This window comes from Lissotriton helveticus, chromosome 3_2 (assembly GCF_964261635.1).
Source record: "Lissotriton helveticus chromosome 3_2, aLisHel1.1, whole genome shotgun sequence".
NCBI classification, from domain to species: Eukaryota; Metazoa; Chordata; class Amphibia; order Caudata; family Salamandridae; genus Lissotriton; species Lissotriton helveticus.
In genome coordinates, this window is record NC_136062.1 from 325,383,468 (window position 1) to 325,408,534 (window position 25,067).

The 25,067-nt window shown below is 47.6% G+C and overlaps 1 protein-coding gene across 1 annotated transcript in view; it reads right to left on the bottom strand.

Annotated features, from left to right (window-relative positions):
- The window catches only part of ANO3 (anoctamin 3), a 1,634,736-nt gene that overhangs the window by 137,976 nt on the left and 1,471,693 nt on the right, over positions 1-25,067 (bottom strand). The window contains exon 20 of the mRNA XM_078684212.1: positions 23,149-23,246. Within this exon, the coding sequence (XP_078540338.1) occupies positions 23,149-23,246 (98 nt within the window). The remainder of the gene's footprint in view (positions 1-23,148; positions 23,247-25,067) is intronic.

The window sequence follows — 25,067 nt, forward strand, 5'->3', positions numbered from 1 at the left end:
CCTAAGTTTCCTCTGAGAACTTCTGGGATTCTTTCTTCCCCTGATAAATGAGGAAAAGAGCCCTTGTGCTTTCTTAAACCAAACTTTAGGGAATTCCAGGGGGACAGTATCAAATAAAAAAGTGAACCTGGGTAGGATCGACATTTTTAATAAGTTAAATCTGCCTATAATGGACAGAGGAAGTTTTCTCCCATACCTGCAATTGCTGTTTTGCACTGGTAAAAGTTTTCTCAAAGTTTAATTGAATTATCTTATAAATATTCTTTGTGATTTGTACCCCGAGATATCTTAGTTGTGTTTTTAGAAGTGTGCTCTTATAAGGTGAATTCCATAACATCAGCACAGTTTTCTGATGATTTATAGAATAGACAGATACCTTCCTGAAATTTTCTAATTGAGCCCAGATTTCTGGAAGTGCTTGTTCCAGGTCCCTTGTCAAAAATCATAAGACCGTCTGAATAGAGCCCTATCTTTTTCTCCCAGATCATACAAAGGAAAGGTGAAATAGTTTGGCATGATCTTAGTTTACATGCCAGGGGCTTTATGTAAAAATTGAATAGGAGAGGCGAGAGGGGGCAGCCTCGTCTAGTCCCTCGGGAGATTTTAAAATGCTTTGTTAAGTTCCCATTAACAAGTATCCTTGCGGAGGGGTTTTTATAAAGGGCTTTTACTGCTGCTACAAAACGTCTTTCCAAATTGAAATGATAAATTACTTCTATTAAAAAGGGCCAACTGACCCTATCAAAAGCTTTGGCAGCATCCAATGTTAATACTGACAGTGGAGTCTGATATACATTTGCCAGATCTATCGCCCCTATGTGGTCATGTGTTAGCTCTTTCAATTGCCTTCCTTTCATAAAACCCTTTTGATCAGGATGTATTATTAAGCATGCAACTTTATCGAGTCTTTTAGTGAGAATTTGGGTATAGATTTTGTGATCATTATTAAAAAGCAAAATGAGCCTGTAAGATTCGCAGTTTTGTGGATTTTTATTTGGCTTCAGAATTATAGTAATTATTGCCTCATTCCATGATGTTGGTACTTCCTGCGTCCCCTGAAACACTGAGTTAAAGAGTTGGAGTAAAAGGTTTAATGTTTTAATTACTTGTGTCACTTCTTCTATGACAAGGTCTGATTTTGTTTTCCACGCCAGAAATTTTCCACACCCCTCTCCATATTCGGGGTGGGCGAGTCTACTTCCCACCCATTTCTTTTTTATTTAAAGCCTCTAAGTAATCTGATGACTCATTTTGTAGCTAGAGATAATTGTTGTAAGATAACTGGGTCAGTTGGTACTTGTTCTGCTATTAAGGATTTTTGAGCAAATTTGGTTTCTATTTTCTCAATATCTTCTTTTGATTTTTTAATATGTAAAACAGAGTGGAAAATTAGTAGTCTCCTTAAAAAGGTTTTATATGAATCCCAGACAATGTGAAGAGCTGCTGAATTTTTTGTTTAATATATAAATTTTGTGGCTATTTTTAATTTATCAATAATTAAGGGTTCGAGGAGTATTACCCAATTCAGAGTCCATCTACGGGGTTGGAACGCTGTAATATTGTAATTTCCAATGACACGGCAGAATGATCAGATAAGTGCTGTGGTAGATGGATAATTTTGTTTGTGTCTCCACAGGTAATACGATCTGTTAGACCTGACATCATTGGCGTGAGTCTACCTTCCATTTTTGATGGATTGCCTCCTCTGTTTTGACATATTGTTGCTGGTTGTATGTTTTGGGCCCTGTGCCACTGCTAATCAGTGCCACAGTGCAGCTGCTCCCTATGTTAAATTAATATACTGATTGGATTCCATGATTGGCTTATTTGATCTACTGTCAGCCCCTAGTACAGTGCACCATGTGTGCCCAGGGCTTGTAGAGCAAATGCTGCTGGTGGGCTTGCAGCAATGGTTGTGCCACCCACAGAAGCAGCTTGTAAAATGTATCTCAGGCCTGCAATTGCAAGGCCTGTGTGTGGTCTGTGACTACCATGTCGACGTGGCCAAGTGTACCCACTTGCCAGTCCCTAAACCTTCCCTTTACTTCATATTAGACACCCCTATGGTAGGCCCAAGGGCAGTGTGCATTGTAAGTATAAGGTAGGACATGCTCTGATATGTGTAGCATGTTCTAGTAGTGAATTACAGCCATTTTCGTTTTTCACTATTGAAGGCTACCTGTTCTCATAGATTAGAATGGGCAGTGAAGATTGTTACATCCCTACAATCCTAACTGACTCAGGGAATATGGTAGAAGTTCGAGTTTAGTATGCCTGAACTCAGAATATTAAAATACATCTTTTAGTAACGTTTATTTTAATATTCGGTGTTTGCAAATACCACTTTTAGAAAGTAGGTATTTGCTTGCCTAACCATTTGAGCGCGCATCTCCTGACTTGTGTATTCCTTGTCTGGGTTTGTGTATGACAGGGCTGGGGAAATTCCAGGAGACAGTCTGGGACAGCCCAGTGGTGAATAGGGAGATTTACCTCCAGATGGGAGGGGGAGAGTGCACCTGGGACCTCAATAGGGCTGGCACTTCCCCTCACAATGCTGGCTCCACCCCCTGTGGCTTGTCTGATGTTTCTGCCCTGCACAGTGAAAGGAAGAGAAGAGTCATGTAAACGCAGTGCTCAGGAACTGGTTTAAACTAGGCAGAGACCCCTCTGCCTTCAGAGAACAAAGGATTTGTTGGTATAAATATTGGGACCCAGTCCCACAGACTTGAGATCACTTCTGGAACAAGAAAGCTTTCTGCCAAGGAGAAGAACCAAGGAAGCTGCAGGAGTTTGGACGGCCCCTCTGCCAGTGTGCTGTTTGCTGGGTTGGCCTGCAGTGGTTGCTTCATTGCCAAGGGAAAGGAGAAGGAACTTTGTAAGGACTTTCATCTACAGAATATTCTCCAAGGGCTTGAACTGTGCTTGCCTCCTGCTGAAGTCTCAGGGCCAAAAGGCTTAATCTCCAGCTCCCTCCTGAATTTCCTTGCTGGGAATTCTGACTCCAGTCACTTGCGTGCCGCTGGGAGCAGAAAGCGCGACGCATCGAGAAGAAGCGTGTCGCCGCCGCAGCTGAAATCATCGCAATGCCGGAGAAGCGAGAGTTCGTCGCATCTCCCTTGAAGCGTGTGTTCATCGAAGCTGTCTGCTGTCGCATCGCCGGAGTAGCGCGACGCATCGAGAGAGCTGTCATCGCATCGCCAGAGAAGCGCATCGCGGGGCCTGTTGCGGCTCCAAAGTACAGAGTAGTCGCAAGGCTGCCAGGGAGTCATCGCATCGTCATCGCACCGCCGCATCAAGGGCGCCATCTTCTCACTTTGCAACTGGATCATCGCATCAGCATCGCTTCGCATCAAGGCGCCATCTTGCGCACTGCAACCGGTCGAGAATCTACGCATCACCTCCGCACCGGTAAGGCTCAGGACGAGTCCCCTACTCTGCGCAAGCATTGAGGAAGGACGCAACCGTTCCCCCTTTTTTATTCACTTTGCGTGTCGCATCCAAGAACTTTGTGAGAACTTTGTTGCATTTACCATCAACTTGAATTAAGAGACTTTTATCATCTTTTAAGTAACCTTTAGTACAGTATTGTGGATTTTTGTCGTTTGTGGTCTTGTGTTTAAGTCTATATAAAGAATACTTATTTTTATAAAGCCTATGTTGTGTCCATCTGTAGTGTTATCACTGTATTACTGTGTATATTCACAAATGCTTAACACAATGCCTCTGTGATAAGCCTGTCTGCTCGTGCCAAGCTACCAAGGGGGTGAGCAGGGGTTATTAAGGAGAGTAATCCCCTTGTCCTGACTTAGAAGTAAGGGTCCCTATTTGGACAAAGGTGATAACCATTGCCAACCAGAGACCCGTAGATCTAACACGATCCATCAAGAAAAAATCAATCCTTGAGTGGTGACCATGTTTCTTATTATGGTAGGTGTACTTTCCCCCTGCCGACCCTAACACATGCCCTTTTTCTCTCCATATGTCTAAGAGACCCCCCTCTGTCATTAGATGTTTAAGTGTTTTTCAGGTTTCTGGGGTTGCCCCTGCAGCTCTCATGGACGTGGAGTCATTATTGGAAGTTAATACTAAAGTAAAATCTCCTCCTATTATAATTTGATCGTTTACATCGACCAGTTGAAGAAACAGGGACTGAAGATGGGTCGGATCGTCAGTGTTTGGGCCATATTAACTAGCAAAAGTTACCCAAGTAGCTCTAATTTTTGCTCTGACAAATACCCATCTGCCATGGGTATCTGCCACAACATTTCCAATGGTTACCCAATCACTCTTCCTAAAAATAATAGCTACACCTTTTGTCGGGACCGTTTGCGTTGAGAAGAAGCAATGTTCGATCCATATATGGTTTTTAAGTATTTGTGCCCACTCTTCTTTTACGAGGTGTGATTCTTGGATAAGTATGATATCATGGTTAGTGAGGCGCAGATATTCCAAAACTTTTCTTCTTCTGACAGGGAACCTGAGACGATTCACATTCAAGGATAGAATCCTTAGAACTTGAGAGCTACCCATGATTTACAAAAAAAGCGACTTCGGTGAATGCAATCTTCTGGCCATAATATCTCATATTTTCTGAGCACTCTTTTGTGAGTGAGGACATTTTTTTCCCCCAAAATGCACCCCCACCAAGTGATTACAAATTTTTCTTTTATGTTTTTTGTGTTCTGGTGCTTACCCTTAAGCCCTCCCTCCCCTTCCCTCTCTGGGGAACCCTCCATCATCTCTAGAGGCATACTAGACGCCTCTCTCCTTTGGGCTCTCACCCTCTCAAGTCGAACAGGAATAATACATATAAGTTAGAGTTTATGCCTTAGTTTGACAAGCTTTAAATCTTCAGAATCGAGGAGCTAACTTCTTCCACATTACCTTCAGGGAGGTGGGGAATTGGAGTTTTGCGGTGGCCCCTAGGCTCTTCAGCTCCTGTATCTGCTTTCCCAATTCCCAATGCCTATCCTTAGTGGTGCGTGAAATGTCCGATCTAATTCGGAAGGACCAATCACCTTTGGTATAATCACCCCTTTTTAGCCCCTGTGAGAGGACAGCTTCTTTTATGGAATATGTTTTAAAATTCACTAGTATTTTCCTAGCCGTCTATTAAAAGGGTCTCGGTGGATTCTCTGGATATTATTTTGTAGGGTCAATTTCTCCATTTCGGGCTGGACATCATTTAAGAGATCAATTATAAAGGTCCTTATATCCCCCTTCAAAGTCCTCTGGAATGTTTAAAATCCAGTTGTTATTTGTCCTAGCACTGTTCTCCAAACTCTCCAGTTTGTCTGCTAAGAGTTTATCTTTCAGTTTTAATCTCTTGATCTCTCCCGTGTTTTCTGTCACTTGTTTCGAGAGACTCTCTACTGTTGCTTTAACTCGACCTATCATGTCATTTTTTTTTGTTTCCAAGGTCTCACAAGTCCCCTGAATCTTTAGTTGGTTATTTTCTGATATTGTGAACTTGTGGGACACCCCCGCGCAGCACGGCCGCCAGCTGCTGCGTGTGCCCCCCTGCTGTGCCCTCTGCCTCGCTGCCAGCCGCGCTCCGGCTGACCCTGCCGTCGTTGCTCTGGTCTGTTTGGACCATCATTTGTGCTTGTTTTTCCCTCGCTGCTTTTTCCCGTTTTAAGTATTGTTTTTACCATCATTTGTGCTTGTTTTTCCCTCGCTGTTTTTGCCCGTTCTGAGTGTTGTTTTTGCCGTCATTTGTGCTTGTTTTGCCCTCGCTGTTTGTGCCCGTATTCAGTGTTGTTGTGACCACCATTTGTGCCTGTTTCCCTCGTAGTCGCTGCCCGCTCTCCCCCGTGTTTCCCGCCTTCCGCGCCGCCCCCCGCTTCCCGCCACCACCGCCGACCCCGCCCCTTTTTTCATTCTGTTCCCTCCCCGCTCCCGCCTCCCAGCTGCTCTGCCCACCCGCGCACTTCGCCTTAAATGGCGACCGTGCGAACGCGCAGCGGTGACGCGCAGCGGGCGCGCCGATTGTGCGCCGAAGGCACGCCAAAGGTAAGCCCGTCTGCGCCCGTCCGCGACCGGACCGCGCCCAGCGCCAGGAACCCTGGCCCCCACCGACGGAAGCCGACCCGACGAACCTACAACGCCGCCGATCTCGTCGCACTCAACACCGGCAGCATCCCAGGATGTCATCGAGCCGCCCCGAAGCACACCCACGGACCCTTCAGCTGCCACGCCTGCAAATTCACCTGCATCCGGACTCACCCTGCACCAGCACTCGCCAAGCCGAACATCAGCAGCAACCACCTCAAGTGCATCCTGCTCAACACCCGCTCCGTCCACAGACACGCCGTAGAACTCTGGAACCTCCTCGACACCACCGCCCCTGACGTTGCCTTCCTCACCGAGACCTGGATGAACGCCTCCTCAGCCCCAGACATCGCCATCGCCATCCCGGAGGGCTACAAGATCATCCGGAGGGACCGCACCGCCAACCAGATGGGAGGAGGCATCGCCATCATCCACAGAGACACCATCCGCATCACGACCAACACCGACGACACCCTAACCACCGCTGAACACCTGCACTTCCAGATCCACACCAACCCGAAGACCACCCTCAGAGGCACCCTGATCTACCGACCCCCGGGTCCACGCACACGATTCAGCGAGGACATCGCCGACTTCGTCAGCCCGCATGCCCTCCCCTCCGCCGACTACATCCTCCTGGGGGATCTCAACTTCCACCTGGAGAACAACAGCGACCGCAACACCACCAGCCTGCTCGACAACCTCGCCAACCTCGGACTCAAGCAACTGGTGACCACCCCCACCCACCTCGCCGGACACACACTCGACGCCGTCTTCTCATCCAGCAAAGACGTCACCTTCAGCCACACAACAGGACTCCACTGGACGGACCACAGCTGCGTCCACTTCAGCTTCAAAAGAACGACGATCCACCACCACCAGCAACAGGTTGCCCGAAGAAGCTGGAACAAGATCACAGCCGACCAGCTCACCGCTTCCTTGAGCCAGCACCCCCCCGCCAGCTCAGCGAACCCCAGCCAGGCCGCCGACAACCTCACGAAGTGGATCAACAACGGCGCGGACGAACTCGCCCCTCTGAGAACCCCGCCCAGCAGACCCTGCAGCAGAAAAACACCATGGTTCACCGACGAACTCAAGAGCTCCAAGAAGAACTGTCGAGCCCTCGAGAAAGTCTGGAGAAGGGAACCAACGACGGACAACATGACCACCCTCAAGCTCGCCACCCGGAAACACCACCAACTGATCCGCGCCACCAAGAAAAATACATACAAGGACCGGCTGGACAACAACGCACACGACAGCAAGGAACTCTTCAACATCGTGAAAGAGCTCTCCAACCCCAACGCCGGAAACAATGACATCACCCCGTCGCAGGACCTCTGCAACTCCCTCGCATCCTACTTCCACAACAAGATCGCGGACATACACAACAGCTTCAGCAACCAACCAACGCAAGCCACAACCGCAACAACGCCACCCACCACCACCCTCCGCACCTGGACTCCGATCAGCACCGAAGACACCATCCGCACAATGAACTCCATCCATTCCGGATCTCCGACTGACCCCTGCCCTCACCACGTCTTCAACAAGGCCGACGCTGTCATCGCACCCCACCTGCGGGACATCATCAACACCTCCTTCGACACCGCCACCTTCCCTGAGAGCTGGAAGCACGCCGAACTCAGCGCTCTTCTCAAGAAACCCACAGCAGACCCCACCGACCTCAAGAACTACCGTCCCATCTCGCTCCTCCCGTTCCCAGCCAAAGTCATCGAGAAGACCGTCAACAAACAGCTGGCCGCCTTCCTCGAGACGAACGGATCCCTCGACCCCTCACAGTCTGGCTTCCGAGCGAACCACAGCACCGAGACCGCCCTCATCGCTGCCACCGATGACCTACGAACTCTGATGGACAACGGAGAGACAGCGGCCCTCATCCTCCTGGACCTCTCCGCGGCTTTCGACACTGTCTGCCACCGCACTCTAATACAGCGCCTCGGCAACATCGGAATCCAGGACAAGGCACTGGAATGGATCGTCTCCTTTCTCGCCGGAAGAACACAAAGAGTCCGCCTACCACCGTACAAGTCAGAGGCCACCAAAGTCATCTGCGGCGTCCCTCAAGGATCCTCACTGAGCCCCACCCTCTTCAACGTCTACATGAGCCCCCTCCCGGCCATCGCACGCCAACACAACCTCAACATAATCTCCTACTCCGACGACACCCAGCTGATCCTCTCCCTGACCAACGACCCCGCCACCGCCAGAGCCAACCTGCACGAAGGGATGAGAGAGGTAGCCGAATGGATGACGACCAGCCGCCTGAAACTGAACTCGGACAAGACGGAGGTCCTCATCCTGGGCTCCTCGCCCTCCGCCTGGGACGACTCCTGGTGGCCCCCCGCCCTGGGCACCGCACCCAAACCGACGGACCACGCACGCAACCTGGGCTTCATCCTGGACTCCTCCCTCTCCATGACCAGACAAGTAAACGCCGTCTCCTCGTCTTGCTTCAACATCCTGCGCATGCTACGCAAGATCTTCCGGTGGATCCCCACCGAGACGAGGAAGACGGTCACCCAGGCCCTCGTCACCAGCCGACTGGACTACGGCAACGCCCTCTACGCCGGAACCACCGCCAAGCTCCAGAAGAGACTCCAGCGGATCCAGAATGCCTCGGCCAGACTCATCCTCGACATCCCCCGACGCAGCCACATCTCCGGACACCTGAGAGATCTGCATTGGCTCCCGGTCAACAAGAGAATCACCTTCCGTCTCCTCACCCACGCACACAAAGCCCTACACAACCAAGGCCCGAGCTACCTCAACAACCGGATCAACTTCTACACCCCCAAACGCCTCCTCAGATCAACCAGCCACGCCCTCGCCGCCGTCCCCCGCATCCGAAGAGCGACAACAGGAGGAAGGTCCTTCTCCTACCTGGCCGCCAAGACCTGGAACTCACTCCCAACCGACCTGCGCCTGACCCAAGACCACCTCTCCTTCAGGAAGAAGCTCAAGACCTGGCTGTTCGAGCAGTAACGGCACCCCCCCCCCCCAAACCAGCGCCTTGAGACCCTACGGGTGAGTAGTGCGCTCTATAAATGACCTGATTGATTGATTGATTGATTCTCTCATCTCCGAAATCAGGTCTAAAAGCAGATTCTCTGTTTTGGTGTTAAACCCCATTGCTTGCTCTGGGAGACCTCCCCTTTGGTCAGCTAATTTAGTTGGCGGGCCATCGAGCGTGGTGTCAGAACTCTGAGGAATATCCGGAGAGAGAGAGGTACTGATACTAACTGCTGAATTTATAGTATCGGAGGACTTCTGCACTGATCTCAGATCGTGTTCATTTTGTAGCATAGCCTCGTCATCTTCCAGCACTGCTAAACAGGAAAAACTGTTCTCCAAGGAGATAATGTTTTCACTATGCTCCATAGCCTCCAAGTCTGGGGAGAGGAGTTGGCCTAACGGCTAGGGCGCTCGACCTTGGACTTGGGGACCTGGGTTCGAGTCTCGGTAACGACGCCAAAACCTCCTGTGATTCTGGGCAAATCACTTAATCTCCCCGTGCCTAAAATGAATGTGTGTCCGTCCTCATGTAAAGTAACTGGTACTATGTAAAGCACTCTGATACCTGATTCAGTTCGGGTCTAGTTCGCGCTATATAAAACTCTCTAAAAAAATAAAAATAAAAGTCTCCTCTGGCACTAATTTTTCCAGGGAGCCCTGTCTCTAAATGCTCGCGTACCTCAGTAGTTTGGTTTACCTGTATACGTTGGACTTTATCTTGGACTTGGGCTTGTACCTTAAAATAGATGCGAAGGGAGGGGGTAACGGGGGAGCTCACTGCACTGACAAGTTTAGCCTGCTTTTTGCTTTTTGCTCTAACAGGTTTACTTCCCTCCGCCTGTGTACGAGAGGTCACTTTCTCCACTTGTATAATTTTTTTAATAGTGCCTCCTTGGATACTCTCTGAGGGAGATAATTCCTGTCCCCAGATACCTTTACTCCGAAGAGTGTATCTGTTCACAGTATTACTTGTTAAAGGCAAGCTGTCACCCCACCGCTGATTTCAACATTTTCTAAAGCTTCTAAGCAGCTCTCTGCATGTTGTGGAGTCGGAGGTCCAGAGTTAATCCCTCCAGCCTTGCTTGTGGTAACACTGCAATTCCCTCTCGGCGCCCGCACCCCCTTCTTTTTCCTCCTTACTAATTGCATCTGTGGGAGGTTTTCATCTCCCGTCGCTCTGCCTTCGCAGTCAGTCCGCTTTGTAATCGCCGAAACTGCAAGAGGGCTTCCAGCACCAGGGAATCCAATCCTGGCCACTGCCCGACGTCCCCTCGCAAGCTGCAGCACCGCCTCCACCCAAATGCCACCTCGCGGAGGCAGCTCAGCGACCCCGGCAGCCACCACTGTAGCCGCAGCCGCTACCCAGCCAGGGAGCCCGCCTGCTCCGAAAGACAGCCGAAAGAGAGCTGAGTCACGAACAAGAGAAAGCCGGCTCGAAGGAAACGAAGCTGTAAGGAAGGGGGGGTCTACTTTAGATGCTGGGTTGTATTCGCCTCATAGTAGCCTCATAGCAGCACTCGTCCTTGCACTACTCCTGTCCGACTTGGAACGGTGAGAGAACCACGACTGCTCAGCAACCACTGTCTGCTGCAATGTTCCCCCTGGCACCCTAGTTAATATGTTTTATAGTATTTGGGTACTGGTCTGTTGGGAGCTGGTTCTTGCTTCTCTGGTTGTTTCCAGAGAATCTCTGACCTTGATTTCTGTCACATTGGGGGATGGTTGTGTTCCCTGACATTAACCACATTTGTTTCAACTGTTGTTGCTCTCCCATAGAAAGAATTGGAGTTGTATTTACTATATTTCCAATGTTTATTTTCAGTTATTTTTTCTTGCTTATAAGTGTACCCCTTGTAGCACACAAGTTGTTTTCCTTTTTGTGATGCGATGAATTTTGCTCCTTCTGCCAATCTTGTTGTCTATCTGTTAATCTATGTATATATATATATATATATTTGTTAAATAAAAGGTTTTGAATAGTAAATATGTTTGTATTATTATTATATTTGGAAATAAACCTATATTTGTCTTGCTTTAAATTTTTGTTTGATATTTTATCGATGGTTTAAAAGAAAAATGTTATTTTTATTAAAGTGTTACATTTCATTTGAATATTTTGTTTCTTTAGTTTTTATTTTGATTTAGCTGAGAGAAAAAAGTACTTACTATTTTTAGTTGATGAATTTTATTTCGGGGATGTTGCTGTATGTTGAAGTATGTAGAAGCTGTGACGAGAAAAGTATTAGTTATATTTTGCTTTTTTATTTAATTTAGTGTTTTTTTAATTAGTTTGCTCCATTTGTTGGTAAATTTATATTCTTACTTAGTTTTACATTTTTGTTTAATGTTGATTTTGTCCTTGTTTTCATAGTTAATCCTTGTTTTGAGTTTTTTAGGTGGGGGTTTAGTGAAGTGTAATCTGTGAAACCTAAAAGTAAATGTTACAGTTTTAGTTAATTTAATTATTTTGATTATTTAGGCTCTATTTTTATTTCGTTATAAACAAATATTCACTTACACTTTTTGATTGATGAAGTTTCTTCTGTTGATGTTGTGGTTCTGTTGACTTTTGTAAAGGCTGATAAAAGAAAAGTATTTGTTAGCTATGTTTTTCTTTTTTATTTAATTTATTAGTTTTAAATCCTTACTTTAGTTGTTGGTTAAGTTATATACTTGTTTTGTTATATATTTTTTGTAATGTTGATTTTATTGCTGTTGTGGAAGTAAATCTTTGCATTAAATTTTCTATGTGGATTTTTAGTGAAGTTTAATCTGAAACATATAAAGGAAAACATGTTATAGTTTTTGTAATTTTTTTAAGCTAATTTTATTTATTTTGTTACAAAGTTTTGTTCTTGCCTTTAATGAGAGATTTTCAGAATAGGTGTTTGTGTAGCTCTATTTTGTTATGTTCTCTGTTCATAAAGGTCCGGTCTTCCTGTGTGTTTGTCCGTCATTTGATAAAATTTGTGTTGAATAATTGATTGTTTTTATAGTGTTTATTTAATTAGTTAGAGTTTTCTATCAACTTGTGTTGGTGTAGTTTAAATTTATTGGTCGAGATAGTCAAGTCAAGTTAAATAGTTTATTGTATATGATTACTTAAAATCGTTACAATTTACACTTTGGTCGAGATAGCTTTTTTGAATTTTTTAGTTACGTTTTTATTTGTTTAATATTTATTATGTTAATTTAATGGTGCTTTTTATTTTTTTATTATTGATATTTAAATGTATATGTAGATAATTGTGATTTTTTAAATTTGATATATATTCATGTTTGTTTATTTTTGGTAGATGTGATATGTTTTATGTTGTATTGTTTGTTTATTTATTTGTTTTGGTATTTTTGGTGTATTTGTTTTATTTAATGTTATTAATATTGTAATTTTTTAGTGTACTTTTAAAATGTTTGGAATATGTTATTTTTTCATCTTATTCAAAATAGATTATTTTTATGTTTAAATTGAATTGTCTGTATAGTTTATATGTATTTTATCGATGTTTGTGTTTTTGTTGTGTTTCATTTCATTTTAATGTTATCGACATTTTTGTGTTCTTTATATTTGATATCAATATTTTTGTCATTAAGATTTTTTCAAACAATATTTTTTTATCGATGTTTGCGTTATTTCTGTTTTGTGTATTGTGTGTCGATATTTTTGTGTACAATATTGTTGACACAATATTTTTGTTCTTTGACGTTATTGGAGTGGAAGTTGTATCAGTGATCCAGGTATGGCACCATTGTAACCGCCCTCCCCCAAACAGACCTGACTTCAGAGAAGAAGCCAAAGACGTTCATATGGACTGAGAAGCTTCTGTAGGCCTTTGACACCCTGAAGGAGGACGGTGGACAGCACTTGTAATCAAGGCACCTGATTTCAGCTAGGAATTTGTGGGCCCTCCGCATGCTTCAGAACATGGGATTGGGGCAATGGTATCACATTTAAATGATGACGGTCAGGATCAAGCAGTTGCCTTTATCTGTCGGCAACTACTACCTGGAGAGCAGAGTTGGAGGGATTGTGATTGTGATTGGGTTCTTATATTGCGCACTACCACTCGAAGGAGTATCTTGGCGCTTCAACTCCTAGTTGTCAAATATATGCTGAAAGATTATGATGGTGAAAAATCAGACAGGGAGTGGGTCATAGCAACGCTTTATAACCTGATTCTGACAGAGGGTAGATCTAGGTTTTTAAGGCTTTCCTAAAGCTGAGTTCAGTTGTTCTTTGACGCAGGGACAAGGGAAGGTGATTCCAGGCTCTCGACCCGATGACTGCCAGGGATTTCCCTCCCTTGGTCGTTAGCCTAAATCTGGGGACGTGAAGCAGATTAGTTGTGGATGACCTAAGGGTTCGTTTCGGCTGGTAGGGTTTAAAATACTTCCTCAGGTACAGCGGGCCTTGTTGGTGGTAGGCTCTGTAAGTGATGGTAAGTACCTAAAAAAGAATGCGCTTATGCACCGGAAGCCAATGCAGTGCATCCAGTGCTGCCGATGCCGAGGACGTTCTGGGCAGTTTCAGGACAAGCCTGGCGGCTGCATGCTGGACCATTTGCAGTCTGTGCAGGGCTAATTTATTCAGCCCTGCATACAGACTGTTACAATAGTCCAGTCTGGAAGTTATGAACGCTACAGCCACTGTCCACCTGGCGCTCAAAGGGAGAAAATCGAAGAATTTCCTAAGGCTTTTAATAGTTCTAAAACAAGCCCCTGCTACTTCTTTGGCTTATACATTGAAAGACAGAGTGTTGTCGAACTTGATACCCAAGTTACGAACAGCATTAATTGTCTTAGGAGGGGCTTCCACCATTTCCGGCCACCAGTCCTGTGGTGAGAAACAGTTATTGAGGCCAAAAGGGACGATCTCCGTTTTTGCTGAATTACATTTTAAGTGATTTTGAGTCAACCACTCAAATGTTGCTGATAGACACTCTTTCAGCGTTTGTTCGGCATTAGTTTGGTTCTTATCAAGGGTCAGCACCAGTTGGGTGTCATCAGCATAGGCAATTGTACTGATGTTAAATGTGGAAATAAGTTCCAACAGGGGTACCATATAAAGGTTGAATAGGGTTGGGCTCAAGCCTGAGCCCTGTGGCACCCCAGAGGTCAGGAACTTTTCCTCAGAATGAAAATTGCCTAGCATGACAACCTGCCGCCTCTGCTCCAGATAGTTCTTAAGCCATTCGAACATGGTTCCTGCTATGCCAGCATTAGTCAGGCGATGTAAAAAGATAGCATGGGACACTGTGTCGAAGGCAGCAGATAGGTCTAATAGGATCAGGACAGCTATTTTGCCCTGATCCAGGCAGCACAAATGGTTTCAGCTGATGATAGTAAAGCTGACTTGGTAGAATGGTGAGCCCTGAAACCAGCTTGACACGGATGTAATATATTATTACTTTCCATGTGTGCCATCACTTGTTTATTTACAAGGGATTCAGTGATTTTACAGACTACGGGGAGGAGGTAAATGGGGCGCAAGTTGGATAATGTCGAGGGGTCAGGTATTGATTTCTTGTGTAGCGGCCTGACAGCGGCCAACTTCCATTGCGGTGGAATAGCCCTTGATTGCAGGGACGCATTAATGATGGAGTTAATGCAGGGGTTGACCTCCTGTATTATGGTTCTCAGAAGCGTGGGGGGGCAGGGATCAAACGGGGAACCAGATTTTGTGGGCAGTATCCTCTGATGAGATTCTTCCAAACTAATATGGCTGAAAGTTGTCCACCTTGGATGGACTGAATTTGTGCCGGAATTGGCCTCAGAGTCTTTTAAGTCTGGTTGAGGGAAATCTTTAGACAGGGTGTCAATTTTTAGGGCAAAGTAGTTGGCAATGTCATTGCACAGGGTCTGGGACGGTGGTATTTCTCGTGATAAGGCTTTAGGTTTAGTGAAACTGTTGACTATTTTAAAAATGTCCTTATATTTATTTTTTGACGTTTCGATGCAGGAGGTAAAATAGGTTTTGTTTGCGTTTTTAATCATTGCATGATAAAGTCTCCTGGCGTTCTTATAGTCCTCTTTCGCTCCACTCTCATATGTCTTATGCCATTTACGTTCCAAGTGTCTAACACCGACTAGATGCACTTTAAGTCTGTCGGAGAACCAAGGGGCAGACAGTCTCTTTTTTTTCATAGTGCCTTTAGTGCCTGGGTTCCTGATCTTATTGCCAATATTGGCCATCCATCCCTCAAACTTCTGATTGTCTTCTAGAGTATCCCCTGATAAGGTGGGTGTGCTCTCTTTGGTCCAATTGTCAAGGTCAGGATGTTCCAAGATTTTTCCCCAGCAGGGGAGATTTATCCCTTTCTTTACCGCCACCTTTGTGTTTGTTCTATTTCCCTTCAAGGGGATAGAAAATTCAATAAAATGATGGTCCGTCCAGATTTGGGGCTTCGGGGGTTTAACTAGTATCTCGGTTAAATTCGAACATATGCAATCAAGAGTGTGCCCTGCATTATGTGTAGCAGCGAGCATTTGAGGTTTTAGCCCTATAACCTGTAACGTTTCTTTAAAGCACGAAGCATAGCAGTCAGTGGAATCGTCAAGGTGGAGATTAAAATCTCCCATTAGGGTGAAATTAGCGTATCTGAGAGTCAGGTCGCCTAGCACCTCCCCCACGTTTTCAAGAAACTGGGTGGGATGTCCAGGAGGGCGGTACACCAGTATCCCTGCAAAAGTAAAGGTGTCCAGCACTTGTATGCCGAAACTTAGGCTCTCAGCGCCTCTTATAGCAGGCGGTTCTTTCATAACACATTTTATAGAATCCCTGTAGATAATAGCTAGGCCGCCCCCCCTCTGTTCTATGCGATCTTGCCTGCATATAGAGAAACCCGAGGGAAGGGCGTGAACTATGTCAGGATTTGACCACTCACGGAGCCAGGTTTCAGTAATGAAAAGGCAGTCCAGATCATTTTCCGTGATGAGGTCAAGTATGTGTGAAGAGTTTTTGCACATTGATCGTGCGTTAATTAAGCCACATCTTAGACTATTAGGGCTTTCTTCCACAGTGGTAATGTGGTAAAGTTCTATTATATGCTTACATACATGACAGCAGATAGGACCCACCCATTTATCTACATTAAGGGAGTGAGTGCATCTAGTATATGCATGATTATTGAGCGCTAAGATATCCTGTTTGAGTAAATATGTCACATGGGAGTCCTGGCTGGCCCCTAGCCCGTCCGCGGCGCGGACGAGCGCAGACGGGCTAGACTCAGGCTTGACTCCGGCGCGACGAGGGCGCGCCCGCTGTTCGCGTTCGCTGCGCGAAGCGCCGGCCATCTCTTTTTCTAGTCCCTTCTGGCGCGCTATGCCACAGGGAGTAGTAGTTTTTAGGGCAAAGTCGTGAGGGGGGCTGCAAGCGCGTCTCCAGCCACAGCACCTAGTCGTCTGTGAGGCACGGAGGGGAGCGCGAAGGCAATGCGGTAGGTGTAAGTGTCAGGGGCTCAGTACACTTTTTAAAAATCGCCGCAGAGTAACACAGAATAAAATAAACAAATTTTAAAATACTAGCTAACTATCACCCGCCTCGGCCAAGGTGCTCACATTAACTAATCTAGATTTCGGCACAGAATTAGCGTTTCACCAAGCAAAACAACTCTGGTAGCAATGGAGTGCCACGGAGAGGCTGTGGTTTGGTCACTGAAAGAAGCTGAGACCCTAATTGATTGGGACTCAGTTCTGTGTTCAAACCCATGTCACAGATACCTCATGTAGATGAGAGGGGAAAACCCCAAACTGCTAAGGTAAGCCACTTCCCTATAGGGTGTGAATTTTATAGTGAAGCATAGACCTGGGTCTAACCATGCCAATGCACATGGCCTTTCCAGGTTCTTCTATTCCATTCTATACTATTCTATTCTTCAGAATTTATATAGTGCATGGCTACCCAACAGCCCTCCCAGCGCTGACAATAACCTCCTCTCTAAGATGATAATTGCCTGCCTGCAACTAGAGTGGATAGGTTTTCAGTTGCTTTCTAAAGCTGGTTTCGGATCCCTCCTGTCTAATGTGAATGCTTCCTTCACCTCTCACTTTCTTGACCTTGGGGACAATAAGTGAGTCGTGACTCTTGGATCTTAGAGTTTGTTTTGGCATATAAGGGCTTACCATTTGTTGGATGAGTTGGGGGGGTTTCATGTGCATGGCACAACAGACCAGACAGAGGGATTTAAACTGTATTCTCCTCTAAATTGGCAATCAGTGAAGTGCTGCCAGTGCAGGTGCTGCTGATGTATGCTTGGGGATTTTGAAAAGTGTGCATGCTGCTGCATCTCTGAATTACCTGCAGTCGGTTGGTCACATATTTGGGGCTCCCTAGGTAGAGGGAGTTACCATAGTCCAGGCGAGAAATAATTAGACCTTGTACCTCCACTCTTTGGAGATGGACTTGGAGCCAGCTTAGAAGTTTTCTTACTGTGCAAAGACGTCCAAAGAAGCATGCAGCCAGCTTCTTGACTTGGGCGTCCATGGATAGCCTGTCAGATATCCAGAATCCGAAGCTCTTGACTGGTGAGGTAGGTGTGGGGGTGGTCCTAGACAAACCGGCCAATTGAATTCCCTCCAGAGGGATGAATTATGTCCTATGACTAGGACCTCTGTTTTTTCTTCATTCATTTTTTGACAGCTGTCCAACAACCAGTTTGTGACATGCTTGAGGCATGTATTTAGTTGATGGGAGTTGTTCTTGGTGTCCATGGGGAGCAAGACAAGCTGTGTGTTGTCTGCTCAGACAATGAAAACTACCAAGGACATTGCTGAGCAGCTTTTCATTTATTATCTAGAAGGGCCATATAAAAAAATTCTGCGTTTTGCATGTTCGTCCCAATATCTTTCCACTGATGCTGCTGATTTGTTGACTCTTTGTTCCGGGTCTCTGCTAACTAGGCACCAGTGCATGCGCTCTGACCCATAAAACATGTTGAATTTAGCTACACTCCTAATGGGTGAATGGTAGTTACCAGTAGGTTCCTACTATGTGGACAGAGTACCCAGGACTTATAATTTAACTACCACTAGTGGACTGACTGACTGACTGACTGACTGACTGACTGACTGAAATTCTTGTAGAGCGCACGAATGCCGCGGCGTCTTGCAACTTTTTGTGACGCACCAGTGGCGTAAAAAATGCGCCTTGTTGCGCCATATTTACAAAGTGACGCATCTAGGTAGATGCGTCACTTTGTAAACCCCTGCGTAACATTATACCTGCGCCAGGTTTAATGTATGCAAGGGGGGCGTATTGACGAAAGGAGGGTCGTAGAAGTGACGCAGTGAAGTCTATGAGATTTCACTGCGTCACTTTTAGGACGCCGTTGCGTCAAAATCTTGCGCCTGCCTCACAGCAGGCGTAAGACTGACGCAGGCCCTTTCACATGGGGCTTTTCCCATGTGAAAGGACGCATTGCTGGAGTTGCGTCACTTTTGTGACACACTCCAGCAATGCGTCACTTTTGCGCTTACAGACACGTCAGAAATTCTGACGTATCTGTAACTCCTTGCGACATGATGCGTCATACATTAAATATGACGCATCAGGAATGTCGCAAGGAGTGCGCACTGAGAAGTGACGCATCGCTGCTTTCACGCAGCGATGCGTCATTTCTCATAAATGAGGCCCTGGAAATCTATGTGGAGACAACGATTTCCACATAACATGCCTCAGGACTCAGGGGAAATCTCTTACAGCCTGATTCATGTACGGGCCGTTTTGCGTGTCCCTAATAGCGATTAATAGCGACTCGCTATTGAGGAAACGCAAAACGGCATTCATGTACTTTTCGGGGAAAAAATAGCGACTCGCACGCGGGCGCTAAAGCCGTTAGCGACCTACAAAAAACGCAGAAAAATCGCTATTCCCGGCTACCTGCGATCGGGATTGCGACTCGCAATCCCGATCGCACGGGATTGCGACTCGCAATCCCGATCGCACGGGATTGCGACTCGCAATCCCGTGCGATCGGGAATGCGAGTCGCATTCTCGCGGGATCTGGAAAACGGGAAGACGCATTCCGAGCACCGTGATGACATCACAACCAGGAAGCAGCCAGTTCCCACCCCCAAACACCACAGTGACGCTATCCTTCGATTGTGCACGACGGAAAGCAGACGCTAAACCACCGTTAGCGACTCCCGAAACGGCAGAAATAGCGACCTCCATGTCCGAGGAACCTGTCCCTGGCCCCAGCAACAGCGCTGGACGCAAGCGCAAGCTCAAGTTCTCCGAGCAGGAGCTCGAGAACCTGATTGAAGGGGTGGTGGCCAACCACGACCGGCTCTTTGGTGCCAACTCCAGGAAGGTCCCAGAGCAGGACAAGCGGAGGATCTGGCTGGGGATAGCCTCCAGCGTAAACTCTGTGGGCGTGGCGGACAGGTCGTTGGAGGAGCTGAAGAAGCGCTGGTACGACCTGCGAGGGCGTGCCAAGGAGAGGGTGGCGGAGCGCCTTGGTGAGGCATCGGGCACTGGAGGTGGCGGACCGACTGTCCCACCCAACACACCCCTGGAGGACCAGGTTGAGAACACCTTGGAGAGGGAGGCGTGTGTTGGCGTGACCCCTCTGGACTCCTCCCGCCCCACCCAAGACACCCAAGGTAAGTGGCATGCGACTGCGACCCTGTCCCCTATGACCGTCCCTGACCAAATAGGCTCACTCATTGGCCCTTAGTCATGCCTATGTTGTGCATCAGGAAATGCCCTGAAGCATTGTGGTAGACGTAGTATGTCCACAATGTAGTAGTACCACAATGCGGCCAGAAAGGTTCCAAAGTGCGCAAATCCACAGCCATCCAGGGAATGACACCCAGCATGCATGTAACATCTGCACGTCTGACAGTCACATGCACCTAATGAGTATCCACTTACCCTCACAGGTGGCGATGATAGCAGTGACAGCGAGAGGCTGCTGATTGATGAGGAGGCCCAGGAGGAGGAATCCCTACCCGAAACCCAGCCACCAGCCCCTGCCGCTGCACCAACACCAGCAGCCAGGCCCCCCACCGTACCTGCTCCTGCATCTGCCGCTGCACCAACACCAGCAGCCAGGCCCCCCACCGTACCTGCTCCTACATCTTCCGGCCAACCGGCTGCCAAGGCCAGGCCCCCCACCGTACCTGCTCCTACATCTGCCGGCCCACCGGCTGCCAAGGCCAGGCCCCCCACCGTACCTGCTCCTACATCTGCCGGCCAACCGGCTGCCAAGGCCAGGCCCCCCACCGTACCTGCTCCTACATCTGCCGGCCAACCGGCTGCCAGAGCCAGGCACCCCACCAATGTGCCTCCAGTTCCTGCCGCACCAGCAACACCAGCTGCTACACCACCTGCAGCTCGTGCAACCAGATCTGGGCCAGCCACATCCGCAACACAGCGGCCGAACAGCAGGAGGGGCAATGGGCATCTCCATGCCTGCATGAGCGTGGAGCGGCGCATGCTCCGAATCCACCAGCGCCAGTCGCAGCAGCAAGGAGCCATCCAGCTCCAGCTGCATAAAAATCGCCGCAATGTGGCGGGAGTCGGCGAGCGGATGGACCGCATGACGGCGGCCATGGACCGCATGACGGCGGCAATGGAGGACAATACTGCAGCGCTCGTCAAGCACCGCAGTGTTGCAAGCAGGCGCCACCACCAGCTGATGAGCCGGCTGTCGGCCTATAGTCGGTCAAATTATGTGGCAGCAAATGCCACCACCCAGCTGTCGCGGCGCTCTCTGACCCAGCAGCACCAACTGGTCCAGTGCTGCGAGGACATAACCCGGGTGCTGGAGCACCTGACCACCGCCGTGACGGCACTGCATACACCTGTGCTACCGGCCATTGTACGGGGAGACGATGCGAGTGAGGGTGCCTCCAGCGTGAGCAGCCACTCTGCCACGCAGGTCCCGCCACCTAGGCGCAGCACCAGGGCAACGCCTGGTACAGCTGCCCAGGATGAGGATGAGCCTCACAGGCGCCTGGGCATTACGCGCCGGAGGCGCCAATGACATTGTGTGAGGGACACTGCCACAGGCTGACGCTAAGCCTGCCAAGAACCTACTTCACACTGCAGTATGCAGGAATACTGTAATTTGTAAATAGTTGAAACAATAACCTTTTTCTTGTGAATGGAACAAATACATTTATTTTGCTGCACACATTAGCCTTGTGTAATCATTACATTTTGCATGCAATTGTGATATGTGGGTTGGGGGAAGAGGGTGGGCTAGAAATTGTTCGCTGTGATGTGGTTGCGACGTCTGTGGCCTTCAGCTGGGTTCTCCCCGCGTGCATGGTGCGCATGTGCTGGTGGCCGGTCGTCCCCCTCAGATTCACTGCCTGTGATGTCAACAGGTATCCGGCGCTTGGTTGCAATGTTATGAAGCATTGCACAGACAGCCACAATGCGGCCGCACGCTGCAGGACTGTAATACATCGCCCCACCTGTCTTGTGCAGAATACGGAACCTGCTCTTGAGCAGGCCGAATGTCCTTTCTATACAGTTCCTTGTCCGGATGTGCGCAACATTGTAGCGCCGTTGCTGAGGTGTGGCAGGGTTGAGGTAAGGGGTCAGGAGGTATTCCCGTAGGGCGTAGCCACTGTCACCTGAATGAGAGGAGCAGATGTTGATTGCCTGTGCAGCGCAGTTACTTCATAGCAATGTGACATGGTCGACAAAGTGTACTTACCAAGTAGGTGTCCTTCCCCAAACTCTCCCCTGAGCAGTCGTGTGTGGAGTCCGCTGTGCCTGAAGATAAAGGAGTCATGGGTACTCCCTGGGTACTGGGCCACAATGTCAGTGATGATGGTCTTGGCATTGCAGACCATCTGTATGTTGAGGGAGTGGTAGGACTTCCTGTTGCGGTACATATACTCCGTGGCAGCTGGTGGGCAGATGGCGACGTGGGTACAGTCTATGCAGCCGAGGACATGGGGAAAATGGGCGACATTGTAAAATTGTAGTTTTGTCAGGTCCAATTCCTGTTGGCTCGTGGGAAATGTGATGTGGCGGTGGAGCTGGGTGAGCATGGCGTCAACAAAAGTGTGGAGGCAGCGTGACATGGTGGGCTGGGATATCCCCCCAGCAGCGGCTACTATGCCCTGGAAACTGCCGGAGGCCAGGAGGTGCAGGCTGCACAATACCTGCACATGTGTGGGCACAGAATTGTTTCGCCTTGTTGGGTGCTGCATGATGGGGTCGAGTTCTTGTATCAGCCAGGTGATCATTTCCCCATTCAGCCTGTATTTAGCATAAATCTGTTCTCTGGTTTGGCCCAGCAAGGTGACCCGCTGCCGGTAAATCCTTTGCTGCCTCATGCGTCTCCTCCGTGCTGCTCGCTGTAGCCTTCGCCGCCTCACCACCATGTACATCCCAGGCATTGTGGAACGCCTAATGCTGCTGCTGAATGTCCTTATGTGTGATTGGTCAGGCCTGGACCTGTTGGTGATTGGCCAACAGTTTTTCAAATTTTCCTTAATCATGGCTTTTATGGTTACCACCTGCTTTGAGTTGTCCTTAAATTGCGCCGCGCAAACGTGCGAATTAGCGCTTTTTCGCTATTGTATTTATTTCATGAATGCCGATTGAGACAATATTGCGTTTCGCTATTCATTTCGCAGATTCCGTGGTTGGTCGCTATTTCCGTATCGCTGATGCTCGACTACCCGGAGTCTGCGACTATTATTGCGTAATCGCTATTTAAATCGCTATTCATTTTTTGCGAATTCGCTATTTCGTACTTGAATGCCGATTCCGTGTTTTGCGCCCGCAATTGCTTTTTCGCAGCCATTGCGGGCGCTATTTCGCTTCATGAATCAGGCTGTTAATGTCCTAGTATTACCGCAACCTGGCTGGACATGTTTGGTGTTAACTGTTCCGGGTTGTACGAATATTGATGCAGTATTCCTGTATTACTGTTAACATAGGCCTAAGGGGTTGCGCATCCAAGGATATCGAGAACTCAGCTAGTTACATTAATATTCATTTACAACAGTTATGAATTTTTTATCTCAGACAGATCTGAGCATAATCAGATTATATTCATTACCAGAAAGTTATAATGCATAATAAAAACGAGCACTTACGGATAGCCAAGTTCCATGAAGTTGTTCCACATTTGTTTTAAAACCATGATAACCCCCATTTGCAAGCAGAGATCAATCAAGCAGCCACTTGGGTGACACTGCAATGGAAAGTAAAAACACAAATATTACACTAGGATCACCGAAAACGTGTAAATGTATCACATTTCTTAACTTATTGTCAACTGTGTTCATATTTATTGGCAAAAGTTATATTTATAGACGTCCTTGAAGATGTCAACTTATACGTGATCCTATGATGTAGAAATTAAACCACATACCATGTCAATGCATTATGTTCCGGAAAGCTTTGAGTGGGAAAGAACTGTCTCGTTACAAATCCAGCTTGCAGAGCTCAAACAGGAAAAGGCAATTACTGCTGTGTTTCCATACTCTGCACTGGGTGCTAACAGGAGTTTGCCAGGGATTGAAATGCTGAGCTTTGTTATAATGGTAGTTACTGGTTAATGGTAGTGGCGCCGTGGCCAGGGCGACTGACGTTGGAATCTGGGGACCACGGTTCGATCCCCGGCTCCGGCAGCAGGTTAGCCCAGCACCATGCGACTCTGGACAATAGCTCGCTTAATCTTCCCGACGGCCCCCAGCGCCTACAGACCCTTACGGGTGAGTGTGCGCTTTACAAATGTGGACTTTACTGTGTGTGGTAAATACTCCACCGTATTCCTCACCAGTTGTAATCAGGACCCAACTCCGAAAGTTTTTTAAGTTTGGATGTGCTTTAGATGGGAACAAAAAAAGAATACCTTGGTGGGTTAGGAAGTGGTCCTATCGCCGAAGGCCGGCTCCCCTCTGCGCACCCTCAAAGCTGCTGGCATTATTCTTAAAGGGACAACTTCCTCTTTGCAAATGAGGTACCATCCCCAATTAGGGGTTTGGCAGATGATCTATGGTTTTGGACTATACTTGCTGTCACAAAACCTTGGCACGTTCCACTGGGACCCCTTGTTTCTGCTTTGGTGCAGAACACAGGGCAGGATGATGGCCGCCCCATGGCAAGTATGATTGATGAGAGTAACTGCTGGAGAAGCTGTGTCACATTTAGATTCTGAGAAAACTTTGTCTTAAAGCCCCTAGACAAACAGACAACTTTTCTGGCTGTAGTTGGGACAATCCAGTAAATACTCCCCAGTACTCCTTTGAGCTTTTTAATATCTCTCTGGTAATCATTTAGAGCTTTGCATATGAGTCAGCAGGAAAGGTGGGAAGGTCAGTGGACTCAAGTACAGCTTTTTGGTCACATGCCAGTCGATAAGATGGGCTTTTATCACCTGAGTTATGATTTGTGAATGAATAGACCTAATGAGGGCTACTACTAAATTTGCCCCAGGGCTCATGTGGCGTGTAAAGACAAACCAAGGATCCTTATTCGAGAGTGATGGACATTTACACAAAAAGAGCTGCTTTTTAGGTCTTGCCTATGCAGCGCACATGCGCTGAATAGGAAAGAGACCTGTAGCCATCGATTGCCTTTTTCAGGCTAAAACATGCACACGTTCGATTGCCTTCAAAGGCAACGCGTGCACGTATGGTGATTCACTTGCGGGAGTGAGCGGCGCCATGTGTTAGTAATTATTGCAAACACATGGTGCCCCTGGCTGGCTCCCGCAATGGAAACACTTTGGTTGCTCTGGGCCGCACTCCCCTTAACCCTCCCACTGCGATGCACCAGCGCTTGTTCTTTATTTGTTTTGACAGCTCTAAATGCCTTGCACGCAGATAGTGTCAGCAGCACCAAAAATCTGCAGCTGGGAGCATGAGACATGGAAATCAATACATCAAGCTCTTTCACCAAATCAGCTGCCCAAAAGCAGAGGTGTAAAGGAGAGGTTGTTTTCCTCGCTGGGGATGCGGGTAATTCCAAGAGGCAGAATGGAGCAAGTTCTTCCCTTGATGAATGATAA